The sequence below is a fragment of the Solanum stenotomum genome, chromosome 9, assembly GCF_019186545.1.
Source record: "Solanum stenotomum isolate F172 chromosome 9, ASM1918654v1, whole genome shotgun sequence".
In the NCBI taxonomy this organism is placed as follows: domain Eukaryota; kingdom Viridiplantae; phylum Streptophyta; class Magnoliopsida; order Solanales; family Solanaceae; genus Solanum; species Solanum stenotomum.
Window position 1 is genome coordinate 37,120,492 of NC_064290.1, and position 12,530 is coordinate 37,133,021.

Below are 12,530 nucleotides of genomic sequence, written 5' to 3' on the forward strand. Positions count from 1 at the left end.
ATAATAATGAAATGCATATACACCAATATTCCTCCATTCATTTTAATATTAAAATAAGAGAATTCACCAATTTAGTTGAAGGTAGACTATTATGCATAATGAAGGTGTGCTCTACATTGAACCTTCACTTAGAGTCAGTAATGGTCTCATACTTGAACTACTATTGCTTAAGGGAAAGAAAGTATCATTTCTTACATAAAACAATCAAGATGTTGACATAAGCTTTAATAGCCATCACATTACAACCTTGTGCTATCTCGATTTTCATAAGTATTTTTTGAGAACAAGTTCATTCTCATAGAAAATGGCCTACTTTCATACTCACATAGGTGAAATCTGTCATGGGTGCTCCTATAATTTAACACCCCACTCATACGAGATATAGGGTAGGTTTCCTCATATATGACTTAGTAATTTGGACTTCAATTTTCATCCCCCTTGATGGGCTTTAGACCCTTATGCCATGACCCGCCACTTTGCCCTTCAAAGTTGGCATAAAAATAAGGAGGAAGAATCTATAGTTATTGAGAGGTTAGTGGAAGGCTCTAGAATTCCGTAGATTTTTCCTTTGAAGACTCTAGAATTCCTTAGAAAATATCTTAGAAAGCTTTAGAATTTCCTAGAACATGTAAAGAATTCTAGAATAGGACTAAAATGTAAATATTCTAGGGACTTGTAAAGTAAATATTATTTACACTAGGCCCCTAGGAAGTAGTATAAATAGAGGGCCTCTCATTTGTAAATGATCCAACAAAGTGTAAGCATTCCACAAGCAATACAAAGCCTTCTTCCAAAACCTTTCTTTCCTTACATTCTCTTGGCGGTCTTAGTTTCAAAGGGCTTACTTGAGCTTACAAGATCTTGAAAGATTAGTGAGTAAGTTGTCAAGTGCCGCACAGAGGCTTAGTGACACTCGAAGTCCATGATACTTATCTTTCTAAGGCCTTAATTTATGAATTTTCAAGATTATCACAAGTTTTAAGACAATTAATATTGATGGTATACCAATGATCAATATGATCTCACAATATTGTGTTTTCTTCTCATGAGTCTGAATCTATCATTATAATAACGATTATGTATTGTACCAATAATATTGGTGCTATCACAATTAACCAAAATTAGAAAAATAAATTTCTCAAACTAAAGTGTTCGATATGATAAAATCAATCCTTTTTTCACTAGTTGAAGCTTAATGTTTTTTTTACTTCAACCTCCATAGTAGAATTAACAAATTATATAATTTTCTTTTCTCATTTCCAACAAATAGCACCAAGTTTTCTCATATGCACCAACAAAACTTTTAAGTATAGCATAATATTTTTTTCTCATAAAACAAGCCACCAAATATCGTACCAAGTAAATTTTCCTAATTTTGCTTGTACATATTATACTTAATACACAATGTCATATAAAGTGCAATTAGTCACATGTCTCATAATTTTTATTAGGCTAGCTAACTCCTTCTTTCTTCGTCACACCATTTTCACTATTGAATCAAAAGGAGTTGCAAGACTCACACAACCAATAAGATTGTCTTTCACAATTTTTTCAATATTATATGTGACTTGACAAGGAAATTTCATCGCATGGTTTATGTTATATTTTCATTCCAAGAACAAAAGTTATCTCACCATACATTTCATGCTAAATGGCTACCTAACATGTTTTTCATAATTTATTTATACCTCTCATAGAGTCATAAGTCATCCCATTATAACCAAACTACAACATGTGATTTATTTCAAAATAAACTCATAATACTCTTTTTAGAGCATTTCTCAAAGATATAAAAAAATCATCGTTTCAAAATGATTTTTTTCATTTTATAAACCTCCACTATTTTAAGAATTTAAATATCATTTTTTTCATGAAACATAGTATCACTTTATGCATGAAATATATCAGGTAAAAAGTGTTTTTGCTTTACCTTTTCTCCGCTTGAATTGAGTAAGTAGAAAAATATTTTACCCGTACATCTCTTCTCTTCTCTTCCAAATATTTTACCCGTACATCTCTTCTCTTCTCTTCCATCTTTTGAAGAGAGTGACGTTGAATGGAATGATGATCTCCTATCTTGATATCTGCACTGTAACAAAAACATGAATCTCCTTAAAATTGTTGGTGTAATATTCCACATATACAATAAATTACAGTTGAAAATAAAATGAATAAAAAATAAATAAATTATAAATCAGGTTGAGGCACGAATATCTCACTATTTTTAAGGAGATTCAAGCCCAATGCGGCATAATCTACATCGATCTAGCAGTATCACTCTTGACTTGTTCCCTCCAAGATACAACAACCCAACAACTTCATACAATTCAAGCAACTCCAGATTAGTTGAAGAGTCCAAAGCTCCACATAAGAACACCTTCCTTCAACATATAATTAATCTCTTTTATATAGTGAATATAGTTGAAGACTTACATATTTTCTTTGTCTCAACTCTCTCTTTTACTACACTAACCTCACTACAATAAATTTCCACACTTTTCATCTTTTCTTTAGATACCCTTCACAAAGGAAGAAACACCACTATTTATAGGTGAAAAAGTCTTTCACATAATCAATGGATAGAATGAGGGATAGTCATGTGGATAGATGAATGTGGTAGATGTTACATAAGTTACCCTGAGCGTTACAAAAAACTAATAGATATCTTTTACTACAATTTATACTCATTAACATATGCACTCAGCGGTTAAAATAGCTTTTGTAGGTAGTTCTTTTAAGGATACTTGTACTAGATATATTACTAACTGTTTTGCTAGATATATCAATAGTATATCTATGCTTTGGAGAAATATGAATATATTCATTCATTAATTTTATAATATTCCAGATTACTTAGAAAATTATGTGCAGTACAATAATAATTTAGCTACTTTCTTCTAGTAAAATGTGTCTAATCAAATTTAAAATATCCCAGTTTATTTATCCAAAATTATCTTGGGAACTAGGTGGGATAGTCCAAGCTAATTTAGATAAAGTTTAACATTCATAAAATATATTTTGTAAGAATTTAGCCGTACTACTTTTCGATAGGAATTTGGGTTCGTTAGCTAGGGGATTTTGTGAGTTTGGTTGGAACCTTGTCCGTTAATCTAAATAGTTGTTCTCTTGTAGTGATTCTACTTCATATACAACAATGAGAAAATTGGGAACCCCAAATAAAGGCATAATACATAAAACATGACTTTTAACATGATTTTAGCAAACTATGTACTCCAACTTTGAGTATCTACAAGTAGACACTTAAACTTGTACATAATACAAGTAGGATGCCACATATGATACAAAATTGCCATATATGGTGCCATGTAGGACGAATCTATCTATTTGTTCAATTTTTTGTATTCAAGTTTAAGTCTCTACTTGTGCACACCCAAAGATAAATGTCATAGTTGTCAACTGACGTCAAGTTATGGGTCATGTTTATGTATTATGCCCTGAGGATGGTTCTTGACTTGTTTTATTAAGTCACATTGAAGTTGAAGGAATTTCCGTTATTGTCCTCCCGTTTTTCTTTATGCAATTATGAAAGCGATGGATTGATGGTACATTTCAATCTTGCTTCTTTCTTCATTTAAATCATTTATAGGTTGGCCACCTAAGGAACGGTTGCGTTTACATTAAACAACTCTACATGGTACAACAATTCAAATGGTAATGCAAGTTCAAAAAAATAATTCCTTTCCAAATAATTATTGCATATTTCGTGTAACAATAAATCAATCTTTTTTGAATTATTTTTTGAAATAGGGGGTAATAACTTGTATTTTTAAATTTAAGGAACAAATAAAAGTGAATATATATTGCTTTGCCGACCAAGGCGTTCAATCCGACTATTACATGCATGTCGGTGGGAATTGAAGAAAGACTGCCGAAGAACTTGACTATTAAACAGGGTTGAATAAGCTTTTTATACCCCTCACAGTTATCAACCATTCAAGCTTTTATCTTTTATCTTAAATTACGTTATGATTTCTAATTACCGTTTGAACATGATTTGGAATCGTTTTAAAATTTCAAATTGTCTAAAAGGTGGAATTTTACATTCCAAATTATTTTTAAAATGTAATGTAATATTTCATATAAGTTTATATTTTATAAAAAGATTTTACATTTTGAAAAAAATATTTTTTTTTTGTAATTGATTATATTAAAGAATAGCTAATTATTGTTGCTGATTAGTGAATCTTTAAAATTAAGAGAATTTGTAAGTTTGTAGCTACAAACTTTTATTTATAAAAGGAATGCTCATTTCATAAGACTGTAAAATCGAGGAAATTTTAATAACTTTCATAAATTATGAAATTTTTATGTCTATAAATACAACTTAAAAAATCTAAATTATATGTGTGCATAAAACTTCAAACCAATTTAATTTCAAATCATGTTGAAATAGTACTAATGCAGGGAAAGAGAAGCATGCTACCATCTCTAGAATCAAATTTTTAATAGAGATTTTCATTTAAAAAAAATTGTTTGCATTGAGAGTGATGAGGTTCTTTTTTTTTTTTTTTAATTTACCACTCGGTGTTAGTAGCGTGCATTGAAGTGTCGACTAAATTTAGATTGTGCATTGCAGGGCTCATTCGGGACTGATAATTCCAACACGATTTTCTCTATATTCAGAGCTCTCAAACCTAAGACCTTTGATTAATGGTGAAGCAGCCTCACGACCCCACCGTTGCAGGACAACCCAAGAGTGATGAGCTATACACCCATGTAAACATAAGTTAGAATTATCACCATTCACTCATCGAGAAGTATTCATCATTCATTCACTCATCGAGAAGTATTCAGGGGGTGATGAATTCAAATTAATGGGGTAAATATGTTTGGGACTATCGAATAGTTAAAGCATAAACGAAAGCTAGAATTATTGAATAGTATTCTCTTTCTCCCATATTAGTTGATCATTTTTTATTTTACATGGGGATTAAGAAATCATAAACAAGAAGATAACTTTACTAATTCACCTCTTAATTTATTTTTTTGGAAATTTTAGAAACAAATGTGAATACTTTTATAAAGAATTAATTGCAAGGGTAATATAGAAAAAAATATTTAATGCTTTCTTGATTTATTAAGGTGATGAACTAATGTCAGACAACTACTTCCTCCGCCCAACAATATTTATCCATTATATTATTTTTGAATTTCCAATAATACTTGTCCACTTTATGAAATTAATGGATAATATTTACACTTAGGTTATCCTTATCTTTAATTATAGTCATATCTCTGTTTCATTTGTCAAGACATTGTATTTATCATATTCAAAGATAATATAGTAAAATTATCATCTTATTTATAATTTCTAAAAAAAATGTGCAAAGTCAACTATGAACAAATATTATTAAACAGAGAAAATATTTATACTATAGTAATCAACTAATATGAAACAGAGAGAGTATTACTCAGTCCCATGAAGGTAACAAAAGAATAAGGATACCGAATGGTTTTATAATTTTTTTTTAGAAAAAGAGTAGATAAATAATTGGGAGAATCGTCCTCAAAAAAACAAGAAGAGTTGGTAGCAGAGGGGAAAGGAAAGAGAGAATTTAATAAATTCACGGGCATTTTTCTCTTTGTTAGTAACTTGCACAGAGAAGCAGTGTAGGTGTCTGTGTGTGATCCAACGCCCTTCACCTCTTTTTCTTCAACTACCACATTTAAATCCCTCTTCCCCCTTTTCCTAATTCAACTTCATCCATATACAGGGAGGGAGCTTGGAATCTTTGTTTATTGATTATTGAATGTGGGATCTGGATTATAAGTTCCTTTTTTTCTTCATTTCCACTTTGATAAACAAGTTGAAGAATCAAGTCTTAACCCCATAACATTTGGATCAAAATTCCTTTGTCTACTTGCAACTTGTATTCTTTAATATATGGACAATGCCTCTAATCTGAATACTTCATTTGTCTAGTCATACACCCACCCCAACTACTGAAAATTTAATTTGGATATATATGCCTCCAGACAGTCTGAGATCAGCTGTGTACAGATCCTTTGTCACTTGTGATGATCCCAAAGGTGTTGTGGAATGTACGACAATCAGAAAATCACAAATGGAAAAAAATGTGTATTGTTCATCAGACAAGGAAAAAGGAAGAGAAACAGTCAGCAAAGATAATCACACATCTTCGTTCCAGCTAATGGAGGTGTCCAGAGAAGCTCAAAATCTGAACCAAGTGATCCACTCATGGTCTAAGGGTATGACCATAGAAAGACATTCGAATGATATCATCGCTAAAGATTTGTTGAAAGGAGCCCTTGATTTACAGGAATCACTTGTGATGCTAGGGAAGCTGCAACAAGCTTCACAACATATGGCAAAGTTGAAGAAGAAGAAGCAGAAAGATAAGCCTCAACTTGATGGAATACCCATTCAAAGAACCAAGTCTGAAAGGATTTCAGAACACAGGCTTGAGTTTCAAAAACCAAGATTTTCTGTTGATGGAGATTGTTTTGATGAGCTTAGGGAAGTCATAAGAGACAACTTTGCTAGACAAAATCTGCTGCAACCAAATTGTGCTTCACAAAAGTCTCGGTTTCAAACAAGTGAAAAGGCGTCTGTTGATACAAGGAACATGATTATATCATCACATGTCCCATCCACTAGTTCAAGCCAGTCCTCCATTGTTCAATCCCAACAAGTGACCGCTTTTGATTATTCCCTGCTGCAGGAGAAGCCAGACGGGCCAAATTTAATTGCCAGACTGATGGGTCTTGAAGAAATTCCTAGAAAGCCCCAGCACCAAACTACCCAGAAGCACTATGAGAAGGACAAGGTTGTCAAGCAGACCAGACCTATATTTGAAATAGATTTGCCAAAAGCAAAGAAGCCAACATTCATCAGTCACAAGGTGGATCCAAAAAGAAAAACATTGGATGAAATAATTGAAACCATGCATTTTAAGGGGCTTTTGAGAAGCAAGTCTACACATAAATCTAATAGTGTTTCAGGTTTGCTAAATAAGTTTGTTGATTCTCCACCCATTGTGATCATGAAGCCTCTATATTCACAGGGTGAAATGTTTCCTGCCTGTAACAATGAACAAAATCCATCAGGCTCTAGAAACAAATGGGAAGAAAGTTCATCTGATGATCAGAAGGGAGCATCGAATTTCACCATATATAGGAAAATGCAGACAGGAAAAGATCATAATAATAGATACAGCAAAGAAAAAGGGCGGAAGGACCATGGTGAAGCACCTTCAAAATCAAAGACTCTTCAAGTTTTGATTCAGCCTAAACCAAAGATTATAGCTTCTTCTCCTGGAAAGTATCGTGGTGAAGCAACTGCAAAATCAAAGACTTTTGATGTTCTGAGTCAAGAAAAACAGCCTAATACAAAGATTAGAGCTTCTTCTCTGGGCAAGGATCTTGGTGAAGCACCTTCAAACTCAAAGATGCTTAGAGTTCTTCTGCAAGAAAAACATCCTAATGCAAAGATCAAAGGTTCTTCTCCTGGCAAGTATAGTGGTGAAGCAACTGCAAATTCAAAGACTGTTAAAGTTTTCATTCAGGAAAAACAGCCTAATACAAGGACTAGAGCTTCTTCTCCTGGAAAGACCGGGAAACCAAAGAAAGAAGCAATTGGAAAAAGAGAGGACGTGACTCGACGAGTAGCTCCTGCTATCAGAAACTCTAAAGAAATGAAAAATGCCAAAATAGACGACAGTGCTAAATTTCAGGACCAATGCAAGATGAGCACTGTGAAAGTGAGAAAACCAGAGAGAAAACCATTGGTTGCACAAGCAAAAAGTACTATATATGATCCTCAGCACATCACAACCACTGCATCTCATAACTCCATTAAGAGGAAGAAGAATGTTAAAGCTGACAAGTCCATCAAGAGTACCCCCATTGCTACAGTGAGTACATAGTTATAAATTATATTTTTGAGTTTTAACCATCTTTCTTCTGGAAGCTATGTTTCTCGTCTCTGTGTTATTATTTATTGTACAAGTTCCCTTTTTTAACACACATTTAGGGGAAACTATTCTGTAGATGTTGGTCCTCATGTGGAGGATTTCTTTGGTATTGTCCCAGACTAATGGAATATATTGATACAGGTTGACAACATAGAACACAAGGATGAAAGTATAGAAATGGTGCAGGCAGTAGATAAAGACACAGATATAGCCATATCCGAAGTTACATTCTCAGAAGAGCTTCAGTTAGAAAAAGGGACTAATATCTTTGAGGATCTTGTCACCGGTAGGCACTTACTTCATTATTTTGCCAGTTTTATGCATACGTTCTGGTAACTATAGAAACATTTTTTCAATTATTCATCATACAGAGGCTTGTCGAGTAACTATAACGTTGAGTGTTGCAATGTGGTTAGATATATATGCTAGACATTGTTCAACAAACAAGAATGATATTATCTCCATATCTAAGAGACCAAATATGAATAGTATTTATATTCTTCTTTTGCAGCTTAGAATATTTTCTTTCTTCTTAACTTGGGAATAATGATATATATGATGATAATATAGTAGTTTAGTTGACAGCACAGCAGCTTTATATAACCAAAACATTAAATGAAAGATCTGGCGGACTCAAAAGCTTCCATAAAATCTTTAAGTATACGTGCAGTTGACAATGAAGATGTTCTGATATTCTTGAGAAGTTATAAGAAGTTGTTTTCTAGTAAGACTTATGAATATTTATATCTTGACAACTCAATTACTGTCTTTCTGTGAGGAAGTTCCAAATCTGTAATGAGATACAATCTACTAGCTAGACTCTTAAAGAACAAGTGTTGAAGTAACCTGCTAGAAGTAATTGAAGTGTTCTAACGCACTTCAACCTATTAAAGCCACACACGGAGTGTTATAATAATTGTACTTCCCTGCCTCTTTCTTCTTCCATACCTTAAGAACCACGATAGAAGATGTTACACATGGAAGTAGCTACTTATAGTCATCACTCAAGCTTCAATAGCCCTTTTGTTATCTTATAGGAAATAAATTCTTCACCCAACTTGTGGTTGATCCAAGAAGATTAATCAGTTCTCATTGTGAAAATATTCTAAAATATTACTTCTTCAATTGCAGATAATGCTGTCAATGGTGAAAGTGTCCCTTGTGAATCTAGCGTTCTATCAACCTATTGTCTCGGTGACATCAAATTAGTGGAGCAGATTAACTGTAACATCAATCTAGACTTCTCTGAGAATGAAAACTTAGACTCCGGAGCCACTACAAGGCATTTACTGTTGAGCAGTGAATTGTTCCTCTGTCAGTGCGAGGAGCTTTTTGAAACAGATGTGTGGGAACCAACTGTATGGCAGACAACTAGTGTAGATCATGAAATTGCTGATAGATCACTCTTACTTGATTGTGCTAATGAGTTATTAGAAAATAAAAGGTCCCAATGTGCACTGGCAGTTAATCCGTTATCACTGAAGGCCATTAAGATGAGAAAATATTATATATCCTTTGACAAGTTGATGAATGAAATTTGTGATGGGATTGAAGTTCTGCGATGTTACAATAAGGTGGCTGGCAAGAACCTTTCAGCTGATGCTCTTTATCCACTGCTAGAAAGAGATCTATGGTGCAAGGGGGTGGTCCGCAATGCATGGGATCTGGCTTGGAGAACTGGATTAACTAACAATGAAGTTGAACAAGTGGTAACTGACATTGAGAAGTATCTTTTAGCTGCATTTATCGATGATTTGTTGACCGACTTCATGCTATAACACTAGTACATATTCAGGTGGGCGATTTAGGAACTTGGCTTATATAATCTGTAAAGTTGGAGAAACTTTAAAGTTGTCTCCGTGTGACCTATTGGTCATGGGTTCGAGCTGTGGAAGCAGTCACTGTAGGTCTACATCACACCCCTTGGGGGGCGGCCGTCCCTGGACCCTGCTAAGGCAGAATGTTTTGTGCACTGGACTGCCATGCCCCACTTATATAATTTGTAAATAAGAATCCAATAGAGGAGTTGAAAAAAGGTTTTAAGAAGCTGAGGAGTAGAAGTTACTAGCTCAAATTACGTTTTAATGCTGAGTTGATCTTAAATTTGTACATTTCTTGCTGATATAGTTATGTAAATGTATTGAATCTAGATATGATTTGTTCTATTGCAATTTCGAAGCTTGATCAGCTTTGTAGAGTTTGTCAAAACAACCAAAAGCAGCACTTGGATCACAAACTTGATGAGAAACCACGTTTCTGCAATAAAATAATTGAATTACACTTTATTTAGAAGGTTGCAATATATGTTTTAGTTTATAAACTTTGTAGAAAAAAATTCTATTACGGGCGAGGCATACCAAGTCATACTTGTATGAGACATTATTTGATTGACAAATGGACAACTATGAGACCCGCATCCCAAGTTGTCAAAGACCCATTGTTCTTTTTCATACTAAAATTAATTCCCCTCCACCCCCTCCTCTTTATCTTCTTCCTTGTTTAATTCAACCGCTATTAGTTTTCTTTTTTTCTTGGGAAAATGACGCTTTTAGTCCTTGAGTTATCGCGTAATTTCTCTTTTAATCTCTGTGATATCTGACTAAGCACTTTTCGCGTTCAATTAAGAGATGACAAGCAATTATCTGTCATGATAAGCCTCAAACATATATGCAATTGAATACCCTATTTCTAGGAATGCTTCGTATTTATAGAATCTAATAAGGAGACTTTTCATGAAGTCGTTCATTTTCTAAATAGGCACAACCTTTAGTTGTTCTCTTTCTGAATAGACAAAACTTTTTTTTGCTTCCCTATCTTAACCGACAAAACTTTTTGTTTGCTCCTTTTATGATGAGACAACACTATTTGTTTAATTTAAAATTTAAATATTAAATAAACAATTTTTTTCAAAAATAAATTACAAAAAATAAATCTTTTAATTTAATTTTAAGATCCGACCTGACCAAAATAAAGAAATATACGACTCAATTAAATATAACAAATTCAAGTCCAATCATTTATATATATAAGTAGACTTAAAAGGACCTAAAAAATGGCTTCTTCCACCAATGTGAAAACTTTTTCTTTATATATACACCATTGTTTTCTTCTAGACAAGATTTCGTATTTCTGTTCTCATTCCTAAGATCACCATTTGTTTAATCATCAACATTACAAATAGGCCACAGAACATCCTGATCCCCTTCATTTCTCATCCTTGATCAATCTCTTGAACTCCTAATAAACTACTTTGTTTGAACTATTTCCTTGAACTCTAGAAATTACCTTGAACATTTGATAATTATCTTCGATAGCTATGACATATTAATTTCTTTAATTTAGTTAGCGTATGGTCACAAATTTCCAAGTATTTTTGGTAACTCAGTTTTGGGTGAAGTTTTGTCATCCGTTTGATTATATAGACTAGTAAATGGATCCGCGCTTCGCACGGTTAGAACAGTCTTCTATAAATTTTTGTAGAATATAACTTTTCTTGTATTTTGATGTTATAGTATTTTTATATAAATCTGTTTTTAAGAGTATAGAGGTTATTCAATTGTAGTTTACCATTTGTTTTATTAAAAGAAAAGGCAAAATTACAAATCATAACACTATTTTAATTTCTCCTAGTTTACATAATTTCATTTTACAGATTCATTAATTTGCTTTTGAAATTTTTATCATCTATATGCATGGTTACATAATGTCTTTAATTAGAGAGTCAAATAAATATTTTTCTCAATTTTCTTCTTTGCAAATTTCGTTAGTATAACACTATTAATTACTTTCAAAATATTAAATAATTTTAAAAAATATAGATGTATAACTAATGTGTTTATCAAGAGCAAAGGTTCCATAATCATATGATATACCAATAAGTAATATGTAGTCATTATGTGTTTTAAAATTAAAATGCAATCTTCCAAAATCCAAATTTCGTATGTAATATAGTTATGATAATGTTTTGAAATTGAAGTTGTGCACAAACAAAACATTATGGATCCTTGAAAAGGATGAAAGAGAAGTAAGGGATAATGGGAAAAAGTTCAAAAAAGTACTTTTGTGTGAGAGATTAGTCATCATTGTGTATCATATAATTGGAATTAATTGCTAGTTTTAATTCTATCATTTGACTTTCTATTTTTTTAACTCATGTTAATATTAACATTATTATGACAACAACAAAAAACATATAAATTTTTAGGCTTGATCTCTTGGAGAAGAAAAGATTTCTTTGCAGATTGTTGTAAATAAATGTATTATGTAAAAAGTTATTTGTGAATCTGCAGTAGTTGGATTTATATAGAGTCTGTACTAACACATACTTATAACAATATCTTTACAGAAACATAAACAACAAAGTTTAAAACATGTACTCAAAAATAACAATTAATATCATAAGCATAGATTATGACTGTAAAAAAAACATACTAGAATCTGTAACAATATAATGAAACAGAAAGAAAAAATAAAGTCCACTGAATGCACAGTGTCTCCTTAAGAAAATCACTCCCCTCTGGTACCTGAGGTTTATAGAAACCGATCCTCTCAGGATAAAACTATTTTATTCACCAG

General features: G+C 32.5%; 1 protein-coding gene across 1 annotated transcript; it reads left to right on the top strand.

Annotated features, from left to right (window-relative positions):
* The first annotated feature begins 5,557 nt into the window (after positions 1-5,557).
* Positions 5,558-10,170, top strand: LOC125877939 (uncharacterized). Its single transcript, XM_049559230.1, has 3 exons — positions 5,558-7,895; positions 8,097-8,241; positions 9,087-10,170. Exons 1-3 carry the CDS (start codon positions 5,988-5,990, stop codon positions 9,731-9,733), a joined length of 2,700 nt encoding a protein of 899 aa, XP_049415187.1. The 5' UTR covers positions 5,558-5,987; the 3' UTR covers positions 9,734-10,170.
* Positions 10,171-12,530: the final 2,360 nt, after the last annotated feature.